Here is a 26,788-nt window from a genome sequence, read left to right as displayed (position 1 = left end):
ATATATATATATATTATACCTGTATTATCAATAAATTAGAAATGATCATATATAATGAAGGATTACTTTATTGAACATACAAAAAGAGGTGGAACAAAGTAAGAATTTGAAGAAGAATGAAAAGGTGAAACGAAAAAATGCCAAAAGACCAAAAAAAAACTGGGTAGAGCATCAAGCATTCTCAGCAGCATTGTGAACATCACAGTTAATGTGTGTCTGCGCTTATGTCGCTCATATATACAACGTATAGAGCGTATACAACGACCAGAATGGTCTAAATAAGTTAGCGCAAAAAAGAATCTGGGAGAGAGAACAGAAAAGTGATTACTAAAAAAGCAGCGTTAAACCTTCTTGTGTTTTCTCCACTATTTAAAATTATGGCAACAGGAATGGTCAGAACAGCGATTGTGTTCAATAAACGTGTTAGTAAGAGCATTATAATACTGCACATGTTTCATCAGACAATTCCAGACGCGTCTGGAAAAAAAGAGGCTTTCCGCCGATACTTCAGCAGCCATAACGCCCCCGATAAAACTAGTATAAGAACACGAGTATATTGTTAATACTGCAGTTGGTAAGAAATGTTTACGAGTAGAATGGCGTATTAGGTCACATATTGTAGGTCGTTATAAAAAAAAAGAATCTTTCACGGTGATCTCGTCAAGCTTTGGTAATTACTGCTAATGGGTTACGCAGAAGTCAATCGATATTATGCGGCTCCAATGGAGCATATTATGAGAAAAAAAAAAGCAGGGATCCATAACATTTGACAGACTTTGCATAAATTAATGTATCTCTGTTTTTCGAGACAACTATGACCCAACACTTGGAAAAAAGTTAAGTACCGATAGCGACCATAATGCCAACAATGACTAGTGAGTAAGCGGTGCCTTTGCTGGATCAGATTTCGAACTAAAGCAGAAGTCTATTTGAATCGATTGTCTTACCACATCATTCTTTCGATATAGTTGAAGTCGGATGTGAGCTACCTACCGCCAATTGTACGCCATTCGTATCCTTGGCTATACGTGTTACCCTAACAAATAATTTGCGGATTTTTTGACAATACCTATCAGTGTGTATAACTCTGCCCATATCGAATTTGGTTCCAGACCCATTCTTTGCATTGTCACATGTAAATGGAGTCCACAAGCTCCTACTATAACACGGAAAGAGGACTCGACCACAATAGATTTTACTGATTATGATCGGTATGCCCTCTGTTTCTATGTATTTGATAAAAACAAAATGTTTTTATGGATATAATTAGATATTACTTTAGTGTATTTTTCCTAGGTTACCTGCTTAAACATAAATTGGGCTAAGAACGATCTATCATCATGCTACGACTATTTAATAACCATACCCAGCACTTTTGGGGTTACAGCAATTTTTTCTTCCTTGGAAGCCGCTAGTGGCGCAAACGCTTTGTGCAATCTCGTGTAATCTAGTAAGGTACTGTTGGACTTTAGCTTTGTGCAGCCTAAGTAGTTTACCTGATGGCCTAAGTTGGTTATCCATTGAAAGCTGCTCCCCTCAAAAGAAGTATCTCTATATGTAGGGTGCTTATTGGCGGCAAACTCAGACGACCGGGAAAGCCACGGCTTAATACGCATCAGCGTCAACTTCTGCCGAAAGAAAGCAACAGCGGAGAATCTACTTTCCGTCTACTGTTGTCGGGTTTCTCCAGTCGAGTTGTCAAACACAGCTGCTTATTGCTACTAGTTCTATGAACCTGTGAAGTGCATCTGTACCACTGAACTAGAATTGAGAGGCAACAATCTCCGCTTCGGTCTTCCTCAGGGCTTTTGCATCTGAAAGTCCATGAACACATATAGATCATTTGTATAGCCTAGAGCAACCTAGGCTTACTTACGTGTTTTAAAACGATTCCAGAAACAACTGTAACTTTAGTTATATATATATACATATATATGGCTGTGTGTATATATATGTATATACCCATACACATATATACCGTCTCGGTGCATGTTCGTCAATCGCCTAGTAATGGGTCACATGGGTGATAACACGGGTTGATGTCCGTCTGAAGTGAACACATGAAGTTCAAGGTTATCTATTCTATTTTGCTACCCTCTTCTCTCAGTAGGGCCCCAGTTGCCATATGAATGCTTTGTCACGTCGCTCGTTACTTCGTATTGTGCTGTGCCTATGTTACTGCTACTGTCGCAGATGATAATAATATCGGCTAATGGATTCTCCGCGCTAAATAAATTAGATATCATTGTGTATTGCCGTTCTCATTGATTTATAGTTGCGTAGGCAAGTGACATCGATTTTTGAGCGACAGAGAAATCGTCTCGAACCAAACGAAAATCCATCAAGCCGATCACTTCAAAACAACAGTATACTTCAAGGCTACATAATTTTATGGATCGGCCCAGCAAGGCGCTGCGTGTTCTTAGAACCTACTATTTATATATGATGTCTGTATTCTCCTCGAAATCTTGGCGAAAATATGATGTAAAGTTAAATAAAATAGATGTAAGTCGCAGAAAAACGGCCTAATGATAGATATAAGGGATCCGCTTCTAGCCTCTTCTGCGTAACAAAATCATAGAAGCCCAAGGTACTGCCTAACGTACTTCCTAATATCTCACACACGTACCGTAGAAAGTTCGAAAAACGTCTTCTAACAAAACGAGTGAAGTTCAACGAGCGTTTATCATAACCCAACCACTTATTTGTTGTCATGATTATTTTATTGTTTTTATTTTCGTATTATATTTTATGTATATATTTATATATATTTTATTTATATTATATTTGATTGTCAATGGATATTTTATTCTTCTTGTAGTCAACAATAATAATTATATTATTGCTATGGTTATAATTGCTACTTTAAATAATATGCTCCTGGTACAGTATCGAATTTAGGTGTACCTACGCAGTTAGCTGCGAAATAGTAACTGATATGTTTAGCTAGCATTGGCTATTTTTGGATTATATATGAAATTATCCCTCTCTTTCTCAAGTAAGTTATTTCGTCACAGTTGTGGTATTGTTTCCGGATGTCCTTGAACGCTCAGGCCGTTCTCTGTTCTACGTGTGGGACAGACCGGCCCTCTAGTTTGCTCTCCGGCATACTGTGCTTGTCCTGACCTTACCCGAGAACGCCTCTTAGATTTGTTGCCTGCCGCTGCTGCTTTAACCAGCCGTCGTCTGTCTGTGAGCAGACTAAGCAGGCGAAATGGGGAAATAAAAAAAAAAGTGGATTTCAACTACTAGATCGCAACCGTTTGTGACGCTGCGCGATCATCGACTATACGTGGGGACCGTCTGTATAAAAAGGGTCCGAATAAAAATAACAATGCGCACATTCGTCAAATGTAGCCTCTCGCATTTCCCACTGTATCCGCATCTGATTTAAATATCTAATCTTGCTTCCCCATCGGGTGTTCTAGTCGTTAGAACGATCTCAAGTCAGATGAGTTAAGACCCTCCGTCACGCGATAACGAACCGCTATTCATTTCGATTATAGCCCGTTTATAGCGCGTTTTTTCTATCATGCGTGAACTTACAACACGAACGATAAATGGCCACTCAAGTCGACCCTTCAAACAGCAAGTAAAAGTAACTTAAACTACACGATTTGAATAACGTTGATGTCGTACGCACCAGACAAATAAAATATATACCATACATACATTATTCTAGAATATGCATGATTTCGATGGGGGAAACAGAGAGCTATCTGACATAGGAATAGATACGATCACGAGGATGGACTGAGTGCACCAGTAAGCGAAATATGAGTTAAGTAAGAAATAGTGTTTATGTTAGCTCAGCGAAGGAGATTAGTATGGTATCATTTTATTAATTGTGGCAGATATCTTTTATCACCCTCGTAAATACGTGCGCGCAGTATACCCACCTGACGCTTTGGTTTCAAAAAGGAAATGCAACCAATCATCAGTTGACTTGAACCCATCTGCAACAGTTTATCTGGTGTAACAATGAGCTCGTGCACGTACCATATATCTAATAATATAGTAACTGATATATTGGTGTCAATAATCTACTGCATTCTGGCTCTTTTCCTTTAGTTTATGTCGTACGTTCCCTGTCATTTCCCTATAGCTTACACTTCGGGTCATAGAACTTTCCATAAAGCAGAAGCCCGAAAACAGAAAACTTGCCGGATTTTATTTTTGTATGTGTGTGTTTGTTAATGTGCAATACACTATCGCAATGGTACCCTGTTACTAATTGAATTTTCTGCAGGTTAGCTTCTGGAAAAAGCTAGGATACTACTTTTAATTACGATCGGTTCCTGACACCTAACGCATTCCGCCATACATTATTGCTTTACGATCATCCGTCTAGCTATATATATATGTGCTTTTTATGTATCCTGTATAATATCGGCGATTATCGCAAGTGCCAGTTGCACTTCTCTCCACTCTCCCCTGTGGCCACTGTTTTGGCAAGGGTAAGAGCAAAAATTAGCACGCTCTCCTCCGTTCTAACACGTGACTCTAAGAGAACCTCCCGATTAGCCAAGCGACGTCCAATGGCGAAAGTGGTGGTCGGTCGACGCTACCATCGGGCTGACTACCATCCTAGTAAGCGCGGCAGCAGCGCGTCCTTTGCTGTCTGGATACAGTTGGAAAACGCACTGCTTTGTTCACGCGTTACTATGCGCTTTGCGCTCCGCTGCCACCGGTAGCTATCGCCTGGCCCATAGCAGCCTGCGTCCGCATCTTCCAATATAGCTCGCAGCTCTTGTTCGATCCTCGAACTCCTTTCCCGGTGAACGCACATCTATTCTATTTTGTGCCATTTCGAGTCTTGCATCTCGCATCTCGCTCCAGCATCGTTACAAAGCGGATCCGTTCCGCTGGGATCCTCGACGCTTGCCTTCGACGGGATCGCTGTCTTCAAAGATAGTGACAGCACGGCACAAGGATCACCCCTGAATGAAGAAGACTGGCCGTCCCCAGAAGATAGGACGACTGTGAAGATCGTACTATTGCTGTGACAGAAGATCATCGACAAGCAAGGAGAATCACCGAGAGCCAAAGTAACAGCAGCAACACGGTGGTAATATATGAGGTGGAGATACTATTACCCAGCCTTTGGCATCTGTACAATAGTTTGAAGCGGATCTAATTGCAGTAGACTACTGTGTTCAAGCCTAAACCTAAATCAATTCGTGCAGAACAAGAGCGACACGCCGGAAATGTAATTAGGAACAAGGAAAACTAATAACAAACAACGATAAAAAATCAAATTAGCGGTAAGAAGTGCAACCAGCCCAATCCTGTTTGCTCTGTACATTTCCTTACCGGTGACCGGAATTTTTTCATTTGAGAAGTGCATAAATGGGATTGTTTTCACAGCTTGACAGGCTCTAGGAAACGTCTGTTGCCGAATTTTGGAGGAAAAACAGGTGCAAAGAAGTACAGAAGTTCGCCAAGAAGAAAGTTAATACGCGGGTGGCAGTAACGCGAAGGTATCGAATCTTTTGTTTTCCTTACCCCTTTAATCTATCTTATTTTTATCATGTACATCTACATGGATTGGCCAACGAGCTAGCCAGAGCGCGTAACACCGTAAATGTAACTGATCGTTGATCTTTTTTCAATTACGACGCACATCGATTTGCTTCTGCCGCCTCTAGCGTGTTACCTTCCGTAACCTTTTTCATCGTACGCTTCTTTTATGCCTTTGGTCGAGTGCGATTTCTTTTTCTGTTTCCTTCGGTACGGTGTCTCACGAGATCTCTCTGACAGAATCCAAGACACATCAAACCGTTAGTGTCAAACCCGTTTTCCAGTCTTGCGTCATTGACGTTACACGAAACAAAGATCAGTAGCAGCGGGAATAGGGAATGGCTCATAGAAAAAGGAATATCTGCTTTTACTTAGTTGTTCGTTCTTGATACCTTTATGTGGTATGGGACCTAAACAACGTTTAAAAAGCCTACCATAAAACTCATAACCATAAACAGCGTTGAGGAGCTACCAGCCCGTTCCGAGTGGGCGGAAAAAAATAAGTTGGTAAATGTTCGATAGATGCGTAACAGTGAACGGATACCTTAACTGAAAGAAAATTTTGTTCAGGATGCAACGATTTGTGATTTTTATAAGTCCTACTGTTTTTGTACCTACGGATATAGTGTACAGTGCCGCTGAGCTCAGTTCCGTGTAGAGAACATGTGAAAATGTATAACACTGAATCATAATTGAATGCGTAAGCTGTGTCAACGGATCGATGAGTTGGACACATATCAACCGGTACAATGCACGTAAATATTGTCACTGTTATCCAACAGACTACAAAGTAATTTAGGCGGGTCCATAACGAAGAGACACCGGTACAGTTACCACACGTTTGGCAAGCGGCTGCCGTAAGATCTAGAGGAGACGAGGGAATTCTACGATTCCGTAGTGCGGCTGTAAAGCTTCGATTACCTAGGATCGTATTGCTTGCTGATCATACCTATAAAAGCTCGAAAAAAGCCAAAATGCATCTTACGCGACTCAGTCCGGAACCGCTCTTCAAAGAGATCACCGTGGTAAGCAAATATTATATTATATAATTGCAATGTTTGAACATTTTATTGTAAAAAAAACCGTTTACTTGATGAAAGTGATTAATTCATACTTCGTCCGCAAGGTCCGAAGAGATTACACGTCCCGATGACCGAATCCAGCAGGCCCAAGTATTAACCCGTATTCATTTAGCCTGCTGTTGTATTACTAGATGCGCCTACTTAATTGAATCAGTGTTCTAATTTGCCCATACAAATCCGCATTTGCAAGAATTAAACCAGAGTATTTATACACGATTTAGTAGTCTCGTAGATAAAAACAACGTGTGTAGGTGTTGGTACAATTTAACTGTACTATTAGGACCACCGATTTATTCTGATAGAGCTTTTCAATACAGCAAGAGGAGCATAATGTAATGAGCGGAAAGGCCTCGTTGGGCATGTAAACTTAATGTGACATAAAAGTAGATAATTTTTGCACATGTTGATTATGAAGTTGGTCAAATCTCTCTTGTTTATTTGAAATGAAATACAAAAAATAGGCGATGACTTCATTCAAATATTCGAGCTTTTGTATGTTGCTTGGTTTGACAAGGTGAAGAATTATTAAGAACGAGTATTACTAGCTTTGAAAGAAAAACAGCAATACCTGAGTTGTTCACTCGGGTGCCTCCGGGCTAGTAAACGTGGAAAAATCGAAAGGCCCTAAATCTATTTCTACTAGCTGCTTGAAAAGCCTCGCAATCCTCTTTCGCTTAAGAATATGCTGAAAAAAACACGTCACCTTTAGAAATATGGACACTACTTTTTGCGTGCTTGCGAAGTCATTATCGACTGTCTAAAATGTAACGCAGTCAGGATACTATATAAACAGGCAAAGCTTTGCCAGAAGTTAGAATCACGAGACAATCCAGTAATTTTTTGACAGCGTTATCTGACCAGCATTCATGACTCCCAGTGATTTTACTTTTCTACTTGCATGAACTTCAAAAAAAAAATAACAGAAAATGCACCTTTTTTTTCAAAGTTAAGTAGTAGAAGTTCGTATGCTATACTTCGAAAGTCGCTTTTTAACTATGGACTATTGCACGAAAGCATAATACCTGTCTCAGTGGCCCTACAGGTCTAGGTTAACTGCTGGGTACAGACAGCAGGACGCTTAGTCGCACACACGTTGCCGGCGATACGCCGGCCAATAGCTAAAAGCAAAATTCATCTTCGATCTGTGTCGAGTATAAACTAACATATTGGAAACCGTTTGATCTTTTTGCACCTGTAAAATCTATTCTAACCTAATTCAAAAATGATTGAGTGTTAATTCTCGGGCGATCAGCTTTTTTACTGCGATGCTCCCTATTTGTGACGTGGCCTTTCGGCCAAAAAGTGTAGTTAAGGTAGCGTGTATTGATCTCGGTCATCCTGTTCGTATTAGGGAGAATGAAGGACTGACAGGTCCGGCCATACGCGCACTTAATACATTTGTTAATAGAACTTGGGTAAGACAGAGTACGGAACGCTTGCAGCGCCCCACCTGTAAGTTTATCTAAAATACCGTTTAAGAACAGCCAGAAACGCGTCTGATATAAGTATCGAACTAGACCTCGAATTAACTTCTGAAGTCAACAAAAAGTGTAGTAGAAACCCGAGAATCTAATATATATGTAACTATAAATAGAACTAAAATTAACAAAATGCGTACCAACCGCAGCACAGCAGCGACAATAAATTTGGAAGATTCGTTTTTGCCAAGCTTATATTGCAAAAATATATGTTGATCCTCTCTAGAAATGGACGGTGATTATTGATGCCTTACAATAGTTTTATTTTTTTAAATTAAAAGTTCGTTTTTAGTATTTACATAATATTAAATTGCTCCAGGCATCCGTTCGGATCATTTTGTTGTTAGAATAGTGCCACATACCCGAGTTCGGTCGTTATCGCTTGTTTAATTACACGTTCATTTTAAAAATTTTCCTTTGACCCACCCTTGGCAACCAGCATGTAGGGACTTCGGGCTCTGGAGACGCTTAGGACACCGCTACAAGAACCAGGAGGTGCGCGCTTTGCCTCGTAGCTGTGCATCTTCCACCAAATATATCCCTCTAGATGCGCGCTTATTGAAGAGCGTCAACATGCATTTTACATTTCGGAAATGCCCTTGCAAAATCTATTAGCCTATCATACATACTTCTTCTATAATGCTACATTGTACGACTATATGTAGAAGTAGATGTTATATCGGTCAACGACATTTGTTTCAGAAAGGAAAGGCACGCTCTAGACAGACAAAGGCAGACCAGTGTCCCTGCTTAAAGGGAACGAAAAATAAGAACGAAACAGCCACTTCTATTCCATCTTGCGAGATAGATACGCATTCAATTAGCAAAAAAATATACAAGGCATCTTTGTTGTTTTTCCCGTTTATCCTCTTTATGTGTGTCGTTCCATTTTGCCATCCAAATCCCAAAATTCTTCTAAATATACCTATGGGACATCACGACCGATTTTGCGTTAGTTCTATATGTTCTCATTGATCAGACAATCGTAATAATCATAATAACAGTAATATCACGCGAGTAATAGTGGTGCTATCATATGCAAAGATCTAACATTTCGAGTAATGCGACTTCGAAACATCTCGGCAAAGACGCTTGCCAAAGTCAGCGACGGAAGGGCGGAAGACGGGCAATCGAAGAACAAGCAGAACAGTAACGTGATTACGAACTGAGTCCTTGACTGCGCCTTGAAATAATACCTTGCCATTGGTTAAGATCTATCTATTGGCTGTTACAACTTTCGCCTCCGCGGTAAACAATTCGAACGAATACTGTTGAGCAGTGACAAAAAATTGTTTCAAGGCCTATCGTTCGATTTGTTCAACTTATATCTCATACCGTTGACGGCGGCGTAGCTTCCGTTGGTGTCGCGGCTGTTACGTTCAGCGGACGGCTGCATGAAGGCTTGCAAGTGGATCTGCTGCTGCTACAGCCATTGTTGCAGTTAAAAATACTTCGACCGCGTGTCGTAGACAAGAGATGCATGACAGAAAGGATAACGAGAACGAGAGAGAGAAATAGTGTAATCCCGCTAAGGGCTATTTTTCGCGGTGAAGATTGTAGAGGTGATGCTGTTGATCCTGATTGGGCTTGCTTGCATGCTGCCGATAGACGAGATAACACAGTACAATGCAGAGTTAAAATTACGTGTCATGAAACCTACGTCATCTAGCTCCCAGAATATCACAATCCACCATCGATAGAGCCCGTTCGTTCTAAGAGGAAGAGAAAATACGAAGACGAGAGAGGCGACAGATATCTGTAAACACAAAACTGTTAGGCGATGCGATGTAATATAGCTTTGCTTCTGTTTGTGACGTTTGTTGTAACGTTTGTGTAGCATTAGGAATAAACTACCGGTAGAAAATAAAAGCAAATGCATTTTTTCGTTTTTGTAATTATTTTCTGTTTAATCATACAAACTCGGAAACGTCTCACTTGACGCAATGTAGATAACCTTGGCATTGCGCTTCTCGATATAGCTACAAATAATAATACAGTGGTAATAAAATATAGGTATTTTATATACTTATATTTTTCGGAATGGGCCGTACTTTATTAGGGTTGTTGTTCTGAATAGTGTGATCAATTTGTTCGCATACTATATTGAATTGAACTCTTAACTAGACTTACGAGAAAGGCTACATGTTAATGTAGCTAATCAATATCTGGTAACACACGAGGAAAGTCAACTAGGTGCATCTAAATAACGTGAGCTTGGAGCCTTCTCTGCATACATATGTAGGTGCTATTAGATGTTTTGATTCGCTATTAGCAACTATATGGTAAATTGACAATGACAGAAACATATGCTTGACAAAATGTTAGCAGTCAGGAAAAGACAATGGCTCATCGATGAGATAAGCTATAGTGCGACGCGGGAATCACATCTAATAATCACTGTAGCAGACGTCCGTCTATTGACGACTACAAAACGAGGAGAGGGTGAGAGGAATGAGCCCATAGCAAAAGCCCAACGATATTCTATTACTGCCGATTGTTATATATGTGTACCTTCTACATTTGCGGATTTTAACTTCATGTCTGTTTTCAGATCAGTAAACGTTTACGTAGTAGTGACTCGAGGCCTTTGTTTCCAATACAGACAGAATTCAATTCAGAAATCCGTCACAATGGTCATAAAGAAAAAGGGAAAACGTCGAACAAGTGCTGCCAGTAGCGTTTATTCTCGATGTCCTGCTGTCAGACCGGACCTATTTGACAGATGCGTTTTCAAATCCCAATCCATATAATGAGAACAAACTTCAGCCAGGACCACAGGTCGCTTTTTATCTATCGTACTTGCACACCTACTTGTAACGACAGAGCGTTTTCGCGCTTATGCTACGCCAAAAAGATCAATGGAATAATACAATTAAAGCAATTAAAATACATCGAAAGCACAATAGCAGCTCCTAACATTTTTTCTGTCCAGTACTCCGGAATGCATAATAGAATAAGATTCTTATCGTTACCTGTACGAAAACATTCGTGAAATCCATTGACCGACAGTTCAGAGTCTGAATAGAAAAGCACCTGTGCTTGAAACATTGAGCAAACCATTCGAAGCCAGTTGCTCAATAGGAAGATACGCTTATTTTGCCACAGATGATAATAATAATAATAATAATACATCTTAATGATCGGACAGCAAAAGGTTACCTTTATAAAGGTAAGGTAAAAAAGGCGCACAGGATTTCTTAACGGTAGAAAAGGACAAATCGAAATTTTGTTAGCTGTTCACAAGGTCCCAGGAAAAGAGCTAGCGATTATAACTTCGACTCTGTCCTACAGGAAAAGCTGACTTTACGATAGAACAGGTAATAGTAGCTGGCTACACTAGGACTTCTTTCGAATCTTACGAGTTGCCTGGAGAGGCTTGTGTACTGGTATAGCACCAAAACGCACGAATCACTATTTTTAAAAATGTCCTACGCGATTTTTCATGAATTCGAAACAGAAGCGTGTAATGTATGCCCGCGACATTTATATGGTCCAACGCATTGCTCGTGATCAGATATTGCTGATAGATCTCGACCCAGAACCTTATGCGGACTATGTTGAAGCTAAGACGGTTTTCAATTATTTATTATATTGTTTCGAAGTAAAATAATACCCGTGAGTAATCAGAAGTCATAACGCCATAATGTCGTGCCAAAAGGCTTAAACAACTGGAAGACATCGCTGTTTGTGAAACAGCTGAGGTCGAGTAGATTAACGTCTACTCTATATATATGTATATATATGTACGGACGGAAATCTGTGCGCAAATTTTACAAAGGCTACTAAACATGAGTCTGCAAGAGAAATGTTGGCTTAGATTATTATGTTGTACTGCCTATGGTTTACAAAAAAATATGATAATTTTCACAAGTTCAGTTTACCAATAAGTATATCTTATACATACTTAGTATATAAGCGATGAAAAATTGTACCCTTTTCAAATGAGAACAGCGACATCCATACGATAGAATTACGTATGTATTGTTTCAATTCTTCGAATATAAATGGCTGTATGAGACTTTTGCACCAAATTCGGAAACAATGTTTTTGTAGGTTAACTGAAGAAAAAACAAAAATATATATACTTTCCTTATTTATTCCGAAAAATATTTATAGATTTCGACTTGCGTACTATATGGATGCTTTCTGTTTGTTTTAAAGGTGTGTTAAAATACGTTTAGCTTTCGTTCTATATATGTAAATCTATCAATCGAGACTGCACGATTTTATCGAATTGTTCAGTGCTTCGATAAATAAGTGTACTTGTCGACGGACATTAGTAGGGCCTAAATTGTACATGTTTACCTCTCTATTTATATAAACGTTAACAGATTAAATGTACATACATTTTCAAACTACAGAGGCTTTTTATTCTATTTGGTCGCGGATAACTTGTTGCTACCTCTTCACATTCCTTAGGCACAGTCAGGCTATTTGCAGCAAGGACAATACACATTGTGAAGGAAACTAAATCATGATTATGGAGGGCCTTGGCAATCTATTCTGTTGAATTTCTCTGTTTACTCGAACTGCCTGTTCCAAAAGATTGAGTTAACTATCGACATACATACAACAACAATAAACTGAAGAATTTCTATACGGCTAAGTATACACGTCATATCTCTACCGTAGAGTTTATTTATGATCCTTCTAAAGAAAAACATCGTGTCCTTAGAAGGCGAATTCGAATGAGCCTATCGTACAGAGGCGTCATCGTTTGAGCTGCTTTCATAAATTATTTTGTCTTATTACATGCCAATCTTTTAGCTCGCTGCAATTGGGCTTGGTAAGTTAAAAATCGTTGGTATAATGTAGTTGTTTGTGGTAAAATCATGTTATTGTATCTCATACTTGGGCAATTGACCTGTTTCGCTTAATTACAGCTTCGTACAATTTGCATGATGTTGGGGAGTCTAGGCAAGAAAGGGCCGACGACTACGAAGAGTTTTAGGTGAGTGTTTGGATTATGTTACTTTATTTGATCAGATCCTCACTTTATATATGTCGTATCGCAGGCTTCTGCGTGCCTGAGCGTTACAAGTAATAACCTTGCTATAGCTGGTTACCGAAGCGGCATTATCTAAACGTACGGTCACTTGCGTGCGACAAGTGGCGAACAAATCGACAATGATGAAGACATTTTTTGCCGAATAGAGATATGAAGCGTCCTCATGGTGGAATACCAAAGCTCTAGATATTCGAGCTCGCCGAAGACATACTTCCGAATTCTTGCTGGATACATTGGCAATATTGGAGTACGCACCGAAAAAGCATCTCTTTAAATACGTGTATAGATAAGGCGTGTTGCGCAGTTTATTTGTGCTACATACAAGTTTTCCCTACACACCTTTCTTGTAAAGTATTAGGGTTCTTCATTAGTTCGTATCTCTTTAGAGACTAACGTAGTGTGATCTAAGTTAGTACCATAATATGAATGTTCCTATGTGTAGCGAGCTATTGAAATCTACTGAGCAGATCGGCCATTTTGACGGAGCAGATCAGTCTTACAGGCAGACACGAGTGACAGCTTTAGACACCCGCAGAACTGTGACAAATAAATTACCGTTTGTCTTTCATTGCAGAAGCCGACGGCGAGCTTCAAAGGCAGAAAAGCTACTTGAATCAATAACAATATGCAATTTGGTAAGATATCAAATAGCTGCAAGGTACATTAACAGTACAAACGTGACGACTTTTCCAAAGATGGTCGTTGAATTGCTTTTATATATGCTGTCATTAGTACGTGAGGATATACGATATCATTCTTTGTCACTGTATAACATCGTACTTTTGGGGTATCACGTAATTACAACTTTTTATTACGAAAATTACCTACTAGCATTGGATAATTGACATATCGGCGTAATAGACAAATCGGCCTTCTAAGCGAGAAGAGGTTTAATACAGTTAACATCTCCTTTCTGTTTAAAGGACGAAAACAGCGTATCAGTTAGCCTAGCAGGCTCATTTGCCTTGGGCAGGCAAGGTTATAACATTTCGTCAAATGTTCTTCTTCTTTGATTACTTAAATCAACTTATTTTTGTCAATGTTACATTAGCTATCTTCAAATCGCTTGTCAGTTTTTAGATAAAACGATACTCGTAAGCTTCATAATTCCGACTAGAATTTACAGTTAAATTCTTCTTCCTTCTTGTGCTAACGGATAACGACAAGTAATAGCATTGTGAGCCGTCAGTAGGCCCTTATATTTATTAGGTCACATTACAACAATTAAATCTGAATCATGTTGGAACTAGAATTAATGTCCTAATATGAGTTGGATGTCTTTACATATTGGGTATTCAATAGGTTGCTTGTTTTGTACGTTATCGTTTTATAGATAAGTATTATTTATCGAACAAATAATGTCAATGGAAGTTATCGCTAATTTCACGTCATCTGTTCTCGACTCAATTTTGCTTACACAATGTAGTTCCGTTATGCTACATTGAAGGATAAGCTGTTTGCCATGGTGGGTCTGACAGCGGCTCTGTTGGCCGGGGCAGTCACTCCATTGGCTCTTGTCTGTATGTCTTCATTAATCGACCTGTTCGTAATAGATCATCTATATAACAACCGCACACTGTGAGTATCGACATTTTTAAACTGATAATATATACTAACGCTAGAGCTACCAGGGTTATATCGTACAATGACCATTCTGCATGCACTCTATGCTCTTGGAAAGATCTACATTTAGGTTTTGTAATAGTTATACAAACGAACCCAAGCAAGACGTGTGTAGGCCATAGGTTTACTTCCTTATTGGCCAGAGAAGCTTTCGATAACAAGCCAAGTAAAAACATCACTAGCACAGTAAGCAGAAACAAACACTTGCATTCTGTAAAGAGTCCTTTTTTCAGTAATGCGTATGTCGCTTTGTATGACTTGAGCAAAGTTCCCCAACCTAAAAAAAGCGAAAAGCGCCTGAGCAAGGCCCAATTTCCGATACAAATGTAATATAATCTATATTCTATGACTTACCTAACGAATAGAAAAAAAATACTGCAAGCGGAAATGTACGTGTCGGAACTACTGCATTCTATAAGAATCATCTAAAAGCGTTTTACAAAGTCACGTTTGTCCATCATAGCACACTCTGAGAAATGCCTGAAATATATTATTATTATTATAGCAATAACGTAACATACCAATATCGAAATGATATCAGAACGCCAAGCGTAATTGTCGATGGGTGCGAAAAAAACGTTTCTCGCTTTGTCAATAGAACGAACGCTACCGTGAGACGAAAGCAATCAATTGAATACAGGGCGTGTAGTTACGGGTTAACGAATTCCTAGCAGTGAGTTGAAGTCAGCGGAAAAACATTTCACGCATATATATATGTATATAATGTAATGGCTGGAAAATTTCGAACTTGGCTAGATTGTTTGCTACTAGTATCAAAGCCGTTTAGCAGGTCGTGCGACGTGACTAATATAAGCAAAATTGCGGTGGTCCTAGAACACCCAATTCTATTACATATATATAGTAGAAGCTATGCTGAATAAAGCCTTTTTGTACGGATCGTTGTAAGCGTGCAAGGAACAAGTCCATTATTAGATACAAACTGATGTCTAGAATCGTACTAATGACAAAATCAATAAAGCGGGATTCTGTCGGATGGAATGACATTGGCAGCCTGATCTAAAAACCCGTTCCGTAGTAGCATAGAATACCATCATTGCGTCCACTACGGAAGCAGTGGAAATACAACTGATTATATACTATGTACATACTGTTTTCGAACACATGTAGAAGATGGTGTAGTCAGACCGATAATTGAAGTGGCATTGCAGGAATAACTTCGAAAAATTTTCTCTGTAGATTAGGCAAATCTATGTTAGAATGCTTAAAAAGAAGGTGAGCGCAGCGTAACCTTCCCTCCAAAACATCTCGAAGTTCCAAGTCAGAACGCAGTTTAATCGATTGACAACAGCGCCATAGCCAGGTTGATATGATGTTATCGTGTTATCTGCGATAGCTAAAATCATCAAACGTATGTATGCGTATGAAATGCCATCTTGGAAAAAAAACTGGAAGCAACTTCCGGGCTCTTTCTGAAACATTTAATATCTCTTTAACTGTAATAACCCTTTCGCTCCGCTTCTTCTTACCTTTAGCTCGTTCAGAATGTCTGAATATGATAAACTAACTAATGCTATATTAGCCGACAACAGCGGCATGAACGGTCAACGTTAAGTAGATGGTAGTAGTACAAGACGCAAGCAACCTTTTAATTAAACGAACATGGATGGTAAATGAAAAGTCAGATTCGACCTCGTGTTATCGCAGGTTAAAAGGTGACGTAATTCTACAAACACCATCGACTATGATGATTTAATGGACGTCTCTATTGGGAGTGAGCAATTTTGGACTCATTCTGTAGCTAGCTTTGCCCCAAAGGGTACATAAAAAGGGAAAAAACGGCCATACGTATAGAATTGTTTATTGTTCTGTAATATTAACATCGATCGTTGTTTAGCCAAGCTATCACTGACCAAATCGTGTTAAGTTGCTAAGTGCTAGTTATTGCATTCTCTATCCTCTATGAAAGGCGCATGATTGGCTCGCTACGTTGAAAGCGGTTACCATGTTAAAGTGTCGTTTTTATAATGGGGAATGCAACTAGACGATACTACAGCTGATCTAACATTCGCTATCAAAAAAATGACGCGCGGCTTTTTTCTCGAACCAGCCAGAGTCTATCTAGACATACTGACCGAAGATTATCTCTACTACTGCCCAGTGTATCTTTAACAGTATGTGGTGGTTATGGGCAGGGGGGCCATCTAAGTTCCGACGGCGATTCAGAATTAAAAGCAGAAATGGGTCGCTGCGTGGGTGCCATATAAAGGTTGAAAAAAGAGTTTGGCGAACTACTCTGAGAGCTTTCCTGAGTCGAATTCAATTGAATACCATTTGGTTGTATAGAAATGCAGATATGATGACCAGGACTGTAACCAAGCGGTCCAATTTAGCTGCGGTCATTGATGCTGAACTTACATTGTTTTGCACTCAATGGCCTCATATAATTTTTATCCCGTGACGTTATTACGGCTGCCAGATAACGAAACACAGCCCCGTGATTGGTTAGTTGAAGCTTTTGTTGTAGACGACTTTGCACTGGGAGAGACACGTCAGTAGTAATAACATTTTGTCATTTAAATTTGAGACTGGGGCGCTCACCATAACGACTACAAATTTTCTCATTCTTGTATTGAGTCTTGCATGAGTATGAGCTTTCTTACTATCAAACCTTTGTTATTTCAGACTCAACGATACCCAAGTACCATGGCAAGAGTTGCTTGAAGATTCGCCATTGTAAGTAACAGGTTTGGCCGGCCTGATTCGTGCCATTTCGAAGCACTACTGCAGGTGTACTTTTAAGAAAAGTATTATCTTAGTTGAAGTCTGCCTTTATAGACCTACATATTGTGACATAGCACCCGCGACGAAAAACCAGGCGCGAAGTTCGTGGATAGACATTATTCATCAGTCAAGTTTGCTTAATAATCATTAAGGCACGCTCTCTGCTCACGTAATACAAAAAATGCATCTTATTTTATAACAAAAAAAGTCTTATTTTATAAAAAGTAATTCGAGATCGATTAAATAAAAAAAACAGCAAGTGACGCATTTTACTCGTCTTACAACGAGAAGTTATAGTCATGCTTTCTTCAGTCAAAAATACCGTTTATCTAACTTCAGTTTTTCTTCTTTATTATCTAGTGGTGGACATCTGATAGGAGATTTCTGGGAGAGGTCGATACTTCTTATCTACTGCCTGGTAGGGTAAGTTGAATATTGGAGAATATGAGCCTATCCCTGTAAATACAAGCGTTTGCGAAATCTTTGATCTTTGCAAATGTCAAAAAATTGTAGTTAATATTCCCAAAGTTAGGCACATTCACGCGTCGGAAAATCAGAGTAGGAGAATTGTTCAGGCGGTGAATCACGCAAAAGTACTTTCTGAGTGCTCAATGCTTTTCCAGCTAAAAGTGTATGATGGTAAATTTGCGTCACATATACGCAGGTCTCTCTCTATTCGATAATCCCATCGTCTCGTACATAGCAATAGCTGAGCGTGCGTCGATCACGTTGGCGAGTTGACTTTTGTCAAAGTTAAGTTTGGCACTAAAAGCCCTCATTTTTAGTTGGGTATTAGAAACATCTTGTTATTGCCAAAGCTCAAACTTTTGAGCACAGTCGCCCCCATCGGGCATCCCCCTTATAAACGCATGACGTAAAGCATTTGCCTTTTCGTTCATACGATCTGGGACGTTTGCTGTGACGGTTCCTTATTCGCTTAAACTACGATCTGAATTAAAAAAATATATATATATTTGGTTAAATTTAACCTAGGTTTTGTATTGAGCTTTAATGTGATTGACTTTATAATGTCTATGGTATCTGCCTACCCTGAGATGATAATGTGATAATCTGGCTTACTCTGGAGCTGCCTTATATTCTTAGATAGTTAGATAGACAGTTAAAGGAGGTCTACTAGTTGGTACCTCCTACATAACTAAAGATTTGCTGCGCCATGCTCAAAAACTGAAAAATTTAGATTACAAATCTGAATTGACATTTGTAATGCATTACATTGAAATACAATATATGGGATAAAAAACGAGATACTTCTAAGTGTAGTCATTTTTTTTTCAAATTTGCAGGTGCGTCTTTGGATTGTTCGTCTTTAACGGCCTCTTGGAGGTTCTTCTTAGTCGTGCGGGAGCCAAGCAAGCGTTCCGGATCCGTTTAATATTCATGGAAAGTGTCCTGCATCAAGAGCAGAAATGGATTCAGGCCAACATCGATGACGCCTACGTGCGAGCACGTCTCGAGTCGGTATCTAGGTCGAAAACGACAAAAAAAATACGCTAACAAACAAAAAAAACTACTGAACCAATCTTTATGAGAGTGGTTCGAGTATGAGCAAAGTATTGTTTGCTTTTTGTTGTACCTAACTAGCTTTTATTGGTGTGACTTAGGACCACTGTGACTTTATTTGTTGTCGATATATGTAGAATTTGTTGTCATAAATGGAACTCGAGTAATGGCTGGATATAGTTTAGACAAAATATTTTCGAAGAATGTGCAATTTATTGAACTATTTGTACAAACAAGGGTCTGGGAAACGGGCGTATGGGAGCTGACGCGATAATTTATAGTGTCCAAACAAGGCTATCTACAAAAAAAGGCGCGGTTTTAATATAAGTATTTGAAATAAGTTAACTTCAGTATTAGTGTGTGGCTATCGTTTTTTTCACTCAGGGATCTCGACAGCATTGAAGACGGGCTGGGAAGCAAGCTTGGTCTGTTTGTTTCGAACTCCTGTACATTAATTGTCTGCACCCTTACCGCATTCGCCACGAATTGGGCCCTTTTCCTCCTTATGCTCAGTCCGCTACCGGTTGGTATCTAGCGATATGCGTTTACCGCGATAATGGCAAGGAATATTCTTGGGATAGCCACTATTTTTGAACTTAATTTTTAGTTAGCCAATATATTAAGAATAAACCTGTAAATTTCATATTTGGCAGGAAGTTGACTGAATCTGGCTAAGACCATGAGGCCGAAGGGACTATGCTACAGATGTTGTTACGGGCATCGCAGCTTTAACTCGAATTACGATGCATGTGGAATAATACTCGACCCACTGCTCGTCCCGACAACAATTTCCACAATGTTATATTATCTTACTTTGTACCGATTTGGGTTTAAGAGCCCATACTCAGAACACCTAATGCCCAACAATCGTCTGCCTATTTTAATCATCGTCATTTTTCCAGTTCAGTCAGTACCAACACAGATAAAGGTTATGCCATTAATTAAGTAACTTGCTGTTTAGAAGTTAAATAGAAGCCTATTCAAGTGGACATACGACCTATCAGGTTGTCTTATAAATTGTCCCATACATTGTTTTCTTTTCCCAGTAATTGCCTGCTGCTGACAGCCATAAAAAGGGATAGATCGAAACAGTATATATCTCTTCTCTCGTAAGTTTATTATCTGTTGTCGGTCGTTTCGATAAGCTTTCAAAAATAGCTTTCCGATATCTTTTTCTCTAGATTGGTTTAGCTTTTACCTACCGTTTTATAGTGTCACAGCGGGTTTTATCTTTGATATGTCTTTCATTTAACTAAGTGTCGAAGCTGCCGAAGCACCTGAGAACTGATGAATCTACTTTAGCGATCGGATTCGGAGGAAAGATTCGTAGTGCAAATAAAGCGATGGTAGTAGGCTTACACCCAACACGTAAAGAGCTTGCATTTGAAATACGTGGAACATGGAATCTATATAATCGGACAGGATTATTCGACCAGCTACAAAACCCTAAAACGTCGTCGCAGCACACGACCCCAGTTTAACGTACTCGGACGTTAATTTTTCCCCATACCATTTCAAGGTCGTCCAGGCTGGCGATAGGCGACCTTGTCCTTGAACAATTAGCGTAGTTGAGGTAATGCTATCGGTCTCAAATATGTGCTATGTATTTCTGCAGATATTTTTATTGCTGGTGGTGTTTATCGGCCAGCGTGTTTCCTTGCATCAACGTAAGGAGGGCGATCAGCTTCAGATTGCGGCATTCACCGCTAGCGAAGCGATCCACAACATTCGAGCTGTGGTTGCCTTCGGCGCTGAAGATAAGGAAGTTCTCAAGTGAGGATTGTGATCTTGTAAAATCTACTTTCATTTCAACAAAACATTCATATGCCTAGACCATGTAGCGTCCTTGTCGTGACTCTTACTTTCTTAGCCACGTCCAGTACTACAATTCAACGACATAACGCTGATGAATCGCATCAACATTAGCTTTATTACAGTACGCTTTTGCTATCTTTCACCTTAAGTATGTTCTAGCACCCAAAAAGTGTAACTTACTATATATATATATATAGTATATAAATTACTTGAATATGTATTATATGATTATAAGTTATTACTACTAGACTAACTGTAACAAACTTTTGCCAATTGCCATCCTATTCTATTCTCGAACGTACTGTCTTCGTCGTAGATTTAGCCGTCGTTTAGATGGCAGTCAACGCCATGCGTACCGCAAGCTGGTGTGGCTGAGTGCATCATCATCCCTCATCTGGTTCTTTTTGTACGCATGCTATGCCTTAGCATTTTGGTACGGTCTAAGCAATCAGCTGCTATCTGATCGAGAAAGATCGATGCTCCCATCGCACGTTCTCTGCCCCATCTTTAATCTTGCGCTGGCACTTCTCAGTGCTGCAAAACTGGTATAATTAATTATCTATTCTATGCTAAATGTATTATTGCACATCTATTTCGGAAAACTTAATGTATGCTCTAAACTTTATCTATACGATCATTTACCTAATCTAACTATATTTTAAACAATTTTTACCGATCACAAGAAACACTACTGGAATCTTCCAGTGTACGTTTCTATTGTCTCATTTTTAATCGACAATCAATGATTACTAGCGAAAAATTTCCTCGACAACATTTGCCTCTATAAACAAACTAGATAATTACCTATTAACTCTAGCCAAAAGGTCTTCTGGTAAATAAGATGTGTAGGTCAGTAGTGTATAGAAAATGTTTACAACAAGAAATGTGCCATAAAATAGCCTTCTCTGGCTTTTGAAGTTGAATATTTTATCGCCATCGTTATGATTGGACCGTGTTCGTATTACTTTAGTAGACTTGGGCATTCATGTCTTACAATTGATATGACCAAGTTTCTTTTGACAATTTAGGTTAGTTATGGAGGGACGTTTCGAAGGGCGCGCGCGGCAGCCAAAAGGATCTTCAGTATTGCAGACCAAGTTGCGTTCCGGAATGAGTCCGATACAGGCATGTAAACAAGGGCTGCCTTCTGCTACTAGGTCATAGCATGGATTATACCTGATACCCTTATTTGGAAGCTTTGCCTTGAGTGGTGAAGGACATTACGCACATCTCAATGAAAGTTGCAGGAGAAGAAAGAAGTTTCTTTGACAACTCCAATGACAATTTGAACATATATAGATTTGTAGCTTTTAGCCGTACTGACCTTAATGCGCTTTGGGATTTTAGGTGACGTAGGCCTTGAGTGCGCCGGTGAGGTTACATTCGATTCAGTATCTAGTCCTCATTCCGCCACGCCGCTACGCACTGTCTCGTTTACACTGTTCGCTGGTCAACGTCTCTCGCTGTATGACGCGTCCTGGGAAAAGGACCAGCCTCATGCGATCGTAGACATGCTCTTCAGGTTTTCGGACCCTTCTTATGGTTTGCATTACTTGGAAATATTCCTACTTGCTGCTTAGAATTTTCGTGGGAGTTATGATTTGACCAAAACGAGCCTGTAATTGAAATGATGATATGGCATAAGGAAAGCCATATGCCACCATATATTTACTTTTTCTTCAGTTAGCGCTGCTTTTGCGTGTGATAAGACACGCTATCTTCTCCCGACATTTAGTAACGTTATCTACGCTATTAAAAAGCAGGACAGGTGTTCATTGACGGTAAGGATATCCGTTCGTATAACGTTGGCTGGCTAAGGGCTCGAATGGCCGTAGTGCGTTCAAATCCTGTTTTGTTCGCTGCAACTATTGCTGACAATATCCGATATGGAAATCCATTCATTCAACAGAGCGACATCGAGCACGCCGCGATAGCCGCTCAAGCGCACAAATTTATTAATAAGGTAATGATAATAATAATTAAATAGCTCAGCTATGCCTGTAAGTCCTCACGGATAAACTCCTATCTTCAAAATTGCTTTGAAGATTATCAACATTTTATCGTTTGAGTGTTACCACACAAAATACACATTACTTGTGTGCTGTAATTTTTACGAACGTGTAGTAGAAAGCGTACCGAGGCTGTAATAGAATGTCATTTGTGCTGTCGTCTAGCTAAACCTTTGGGTCATCCCAGCCATGCCACTGTTTCTTCACGGTACCAAGGATCTCAGCATAATGAAATTCCCATACTATATATATATACCTAAATAACAAACGGCTTCGAAACGGCTGTGAATCCGAAACCGCATGATCGTTGCATCAGGCGCAACCTCAGTATATTCGTACATACATGCATCATGTAAATATTTATTTCAAACCTAAGGTATCCATACTTATGTATATATACATATATGTATCTATCGATTTACTACCTGATTCGCAACAGTTACCTAGAAAATACAACACCGTGTTATCGCCGTGCGGAGCTCCACTTTCACTAGGTCAACGACAATTGATATGCGTGGCGCGGGCTATAGCTCGAAACGCCTCGATCTTAGTTCTTGAAAATCCCGGACATAATCTTCGGGGAGATGCTGCCGCAATGGTAATACATGCCATGGAAAATGTAAGTGATTTTACCCTATTAATTTACCTCTAGCCTAGAGAGGGGGTGGAGGAAGCCCGAAACTTTTACCGCTTTGATGTTTCTATTTATTTTAAAAGTTCTTTGCCGCGTTTTCCAAACATAGAAACCTAATAATTATCCCGGAAACAAGTCATCAGCGCACTTCGAGATTCGAAAACAATTTACTGAGTGTTTAGATGCTTAGATATCAGGTAATTTTTTTTCCAGAAATGTAATTAAAGGTTCAAAACATGACACTTGGTTTTAGCGGGCACTTTTAGCATGATAACTATATAATATTTGTGTTACTACAGAATGAAAACGATAATTTCGCTATCACAAGTCAGTGATTATTGTCTATTACTCGCAGGCAATGGAGGGGCGAACATCGATTCTGATCTCGAATAAAGCCTTCAAGCTGAGAGACCACGAGAGAATTATTGTTCTTGAACAAGGCAAGGTATATATATATAATATAACGTGAACGCCGCGAGAACAAGATCTGTGCAAAAGACCGATAAGTTCATCTATATTAATTCCTATACGTGTGTGTGGCCTGAGTTTAAAAGCGTAAGCTATTTAAAAACCTAAAGTCTATAGATACTTTCCATGCAGGTGGTTGAAGAAGGAAGCTACGCAGAGCTTGTAGCTAATAAAGGAGTTTTCGAACAGCATCTCAAAAAGGAATTACACGAGATGAAGGAGTTGGGCCTTTCGCCACTTGGTGAGGTACTTCCTCCGGCAGGTAGCATTCTCGACCGCCAGGTCTCATCGTTACTTGAACAAGATGCTTCCACTGAACATAATGAAGGATTCAATCAAGAAGCTCACCTTAAAGCAAGCTATAATCATCGTGAGCTTATCTCGCTGCTGAGGGAACATATACCCATGGTAAGTAGTTCTCGTTTTGGCGAGTTGCTTTCGCTTAGCCTGATTATCGCTTCTGCATTCAAGGCCGGCTTCAGTATCAGATTTTTGTTCTGAATAATTGACAGGTATCAGTCGGGTGTATATTCGCAACTCTATCTGGCGTTTCGCTCTCGCTGTATGGCGTCGTTTTCGGAGATATGTTGTCGTCCTTCCTGCTTCTGCATGACAAATCTGCTCTAAAGTCATTTATTCTTACACAGTGCGCACATCTTATTGTCCTTGGAATTTTTACATCAATAGTTGCATTCTTCCACAGCTGGTGAGTAACGATCCGAGACGAAATTTTGAGATGACAGTTACTCCTCATTAATCGTACCTAAATTTGTTTGTGATCCTCATTCGCGTCGTCCTAATGACGTTTTATCTGTATGTTCATTCAGGGCGTTCACCCTTGTCGGCGAGCGCGTTGGCAGTCAGCTATTGAAAACAGCGTATGAGAGCGTCCTGCGTCAGCCGATGGCGTGGTTTGATAATCCCAAAAACGAAGTAACTGACGTTATACGCATCATACTGACTGATGTCGGACAGGTGAAGCTTGTGAGTATCACCAACATGTAACTTCAGTTTATGATCATCGACATCTTAGTGTGGCGAAGTAGCATATGTAACCATAAAGGTTAGCATAAAAAGCTCAAATTTCGTGCAGCTTAAAACCAGCACTCATTGACATTAACACATATGAATAACTGTTTTGTTTCAACAGACATCTAAAAAAAAACACGAGACAATTAAAAATTTTATTACGATCTGTTTACGCGTTCTCAGACAAGGATTCACTGCAAAAATTCCTTGTATTCAGAAAACCTTGAACGTGTTTTGGCAGCGGAACGGAAGGCTGTAATTGCTCCCTTTCTTGGCCGAATAGGACGCTGTATTTCAACTATGATACGATCCAATGATACATACGGGCTCAATAAGGCAACTTGACAAACGGCGCGATTAAAACAGAATTGCAATAGAAAGATCGGGCGTTCCTGATTATATGTTAATTACATAAAGCTTTCTCTACAAACAGCAAAGCACTAATAACACCTTCAAGCGGCACGAGCATTTGCACTAAAGATCAATTTTTCCTTTACTTGACTATGTTTATCAGTACATAGATGCGACAAGCTTCCTGTAAGGTCGGCCGGTCAATGGATACACGCTATCAGCTGAAATAGAATCTGTTCCTGGCTGTCATGTCAGAACCGTTTATAGTCGCTAACTGTTTTACATTACGGTCGCTTCATAATTCTCTGACGCATCTCTGCTTGTTATGTTTGCCGACTGATTCTTTGTTGGGACAGTTAATTGGGCCTCTGCTGACGCTGCTGTTTCAAGGTACTTCATCACTTGTCTGTTGGCTTGCGCTCGCCTCCTACTTTTACTGGCGACTCGGATTATGCGCGTTGTCGTTTGCGCCGGCGATCCTGTTTGCCGTGTTCTTTGAACATTATGTGCTCGGATCGCGGACACGCAAAGGTAAATGCTTAAATCGTTATTGCGTTGTATAGGCGGTATTCTACGACCTAGTCCTAGTCGTTAGGGTTAAGGTTTACCAAAACCAAACGGTAACAGATTTTACCTCTACGTGTTCAACTCCATGGACGTAACTTGTGATCGTTGCTATAGAGTGTGCGCGGATGCAGTTACCTAATAGGAATGTTCAAGTTGTACTCCCGACACTACCGTTCAGTATTGCTTTAGATGGCTGACCTTCGGCTCCAACAAAGTTTGTGTGTATCGGATACCTCATTGGCCCTACCCAGATGGCGAGTATATAGATAGCGCACTAGCATTTATAACTCTAATGATTTTACCTATTCGGCTCTTAACGACAACAGATCAAGACGACAAAAGTCGCCATTTGGCATTAGATATCATCAGCAAACTGAGTACTATCAAATCACTTCATCAAGAGCAGGTCTTCTGCGCGGCGTACGCAGTGGCCGTAACGGGGACATGGAACAATGGGTAAGTGATTGTGGATCTATATACAGTCGAATCACTTCGAGATATTTAGTGACCGAAATGAGAAAGCTACGTTCTTTTTACGGGTTTGCTCCATATTTGAATTTCGATGTATCACGAATGACTGGTACATGAATATGCATAAAATAATACATATATGAATATATTATGAAAATATATATATATATATATATATATATATATATACAAAAAAATGAAACATGAAATGACAAACATATATGTTCATGCTTTAACAGACTAACCCACAGCATCCGTAACGGATTTTTGTATGCGGTATCTCAAGCAGTCCCCCTTCTAAGTTACACTGTCATATTCTACATAGCGTGTCATTCTATCAACTTGCAACAGCTTAACGATTTCACAGAGGTATGTTGTTACTCTATGAACTTTCGGGACATCGATCAGGTGACCCGTCAATGCATTTCGCTTATTTCATGATGCTAAGAGGGTAAATGTTTTTACGAGTC

General features: G+C 39.7%; 1 protein-coding gene across 4 annotated transcripts in view; it reads left to right on the top strand.

Moving 5' to 3' along the window:
* Positions 1-26,788, top strand: part of LOC111266124 (ATP-dependent translocase ABCB1) — a 32,367-nt gene that overhangs the window by 478 nt on the left and 5,101 nt on the right. The window contains exons 1-21 of one of the 4 annotated variants that reach the window (XM_086970789.1): positions 4,532-6,545; positions 12,964-13,031; positions 13,663-13,723; positions 14,515-14,666; positions 17,355-17,405; positions 17,814-17,876; positions 18,758-18,928; positions 19,359-19,497; positions 20,590-20,747; positions 21,106-21,334; positions 21,818-21,914; positions 22,137-22,331; positions 22,553-22,752; positions 23,238-23,417; positions 23,788-23,877; positions 24,033-24,308; positions 24,413-24,606; positions 24,728-24,884; positions 25,637-25,811; positions 26,174-26,303; positions 26,558-26,687. In XM_086970789.1, the coding sequence (XP_086826915.1) occupies positions 6,495-6,545; positions 12,964-13,031; positions 13,663-13,723; positions 14,515-14,666; positions 17,355-17,405; positions 17,814-17,876; positions 18,758-18,928; positions 19,359-19,497; positions 20,590-20,747; positions 21,106-21,334; positions 21,818-21,914; positions 22,137-22,331; positions 22,553-22,752; positions 23,238-23,417; positions 23,788-23,877; positions 24,033-24,308; positions 24,413-24,606; positions 24,728-24,884; positions 25,637-25,811; positions 26,174-26,303; positions 26,558-26,687 (2,967 nt within the window). In that variant the 5' untranslated portion in view covers positions 4,532-6,494. Of the gene's footprint in view, positions 1-4,531; positions 6,546-12,963; positions 13,032-13,662; positions 13,724-14,514; positions 14,667-17,354; positions 17,406-17,813; positions 17,877-18,757; positions 18,929-19,358; positions 19,498-20,589; positions 20,748-21,105; positions 21,335-21,817; positions 21,915-22,136; positions 22,332-22,552; positions 22,753-23,237; positions 23,418-23,787; positions 23,878-24,032; positions 24,309-24,412; positions 24,607-24,727; positions 24,885-25,636; positions 25,812-26,173; positions 26,304-26,557; positions 26,688-26,788 lie in introns of those variants that run through there. The other 3 variants (XM_022843309.2, XM_086970787.1, XM_086970788.1) reach the window with 3 other exon arrangements.

The sequence above is a fragment of the Varroa jacobsoni genome, unplaced genomic scaffold (genome assembly GCF_002532875.2).
Source record: "Varroa jacobsoni isolate VJ856 unplaced genomic scaffold, vjacob_1.0 scaffold_1054, whole genome shotgun sequence".
NCBI classification, from domain to species: domain Eukaryota; kingdom Metazoa; phylum Arthropoda; class Arachnida; order Mesostigmata; family Varroidae; genus Varroa; species Varroa jacobsoni.
This window is presented reverse-complemented; position numbering and strand designations above follow the sequence as displayed.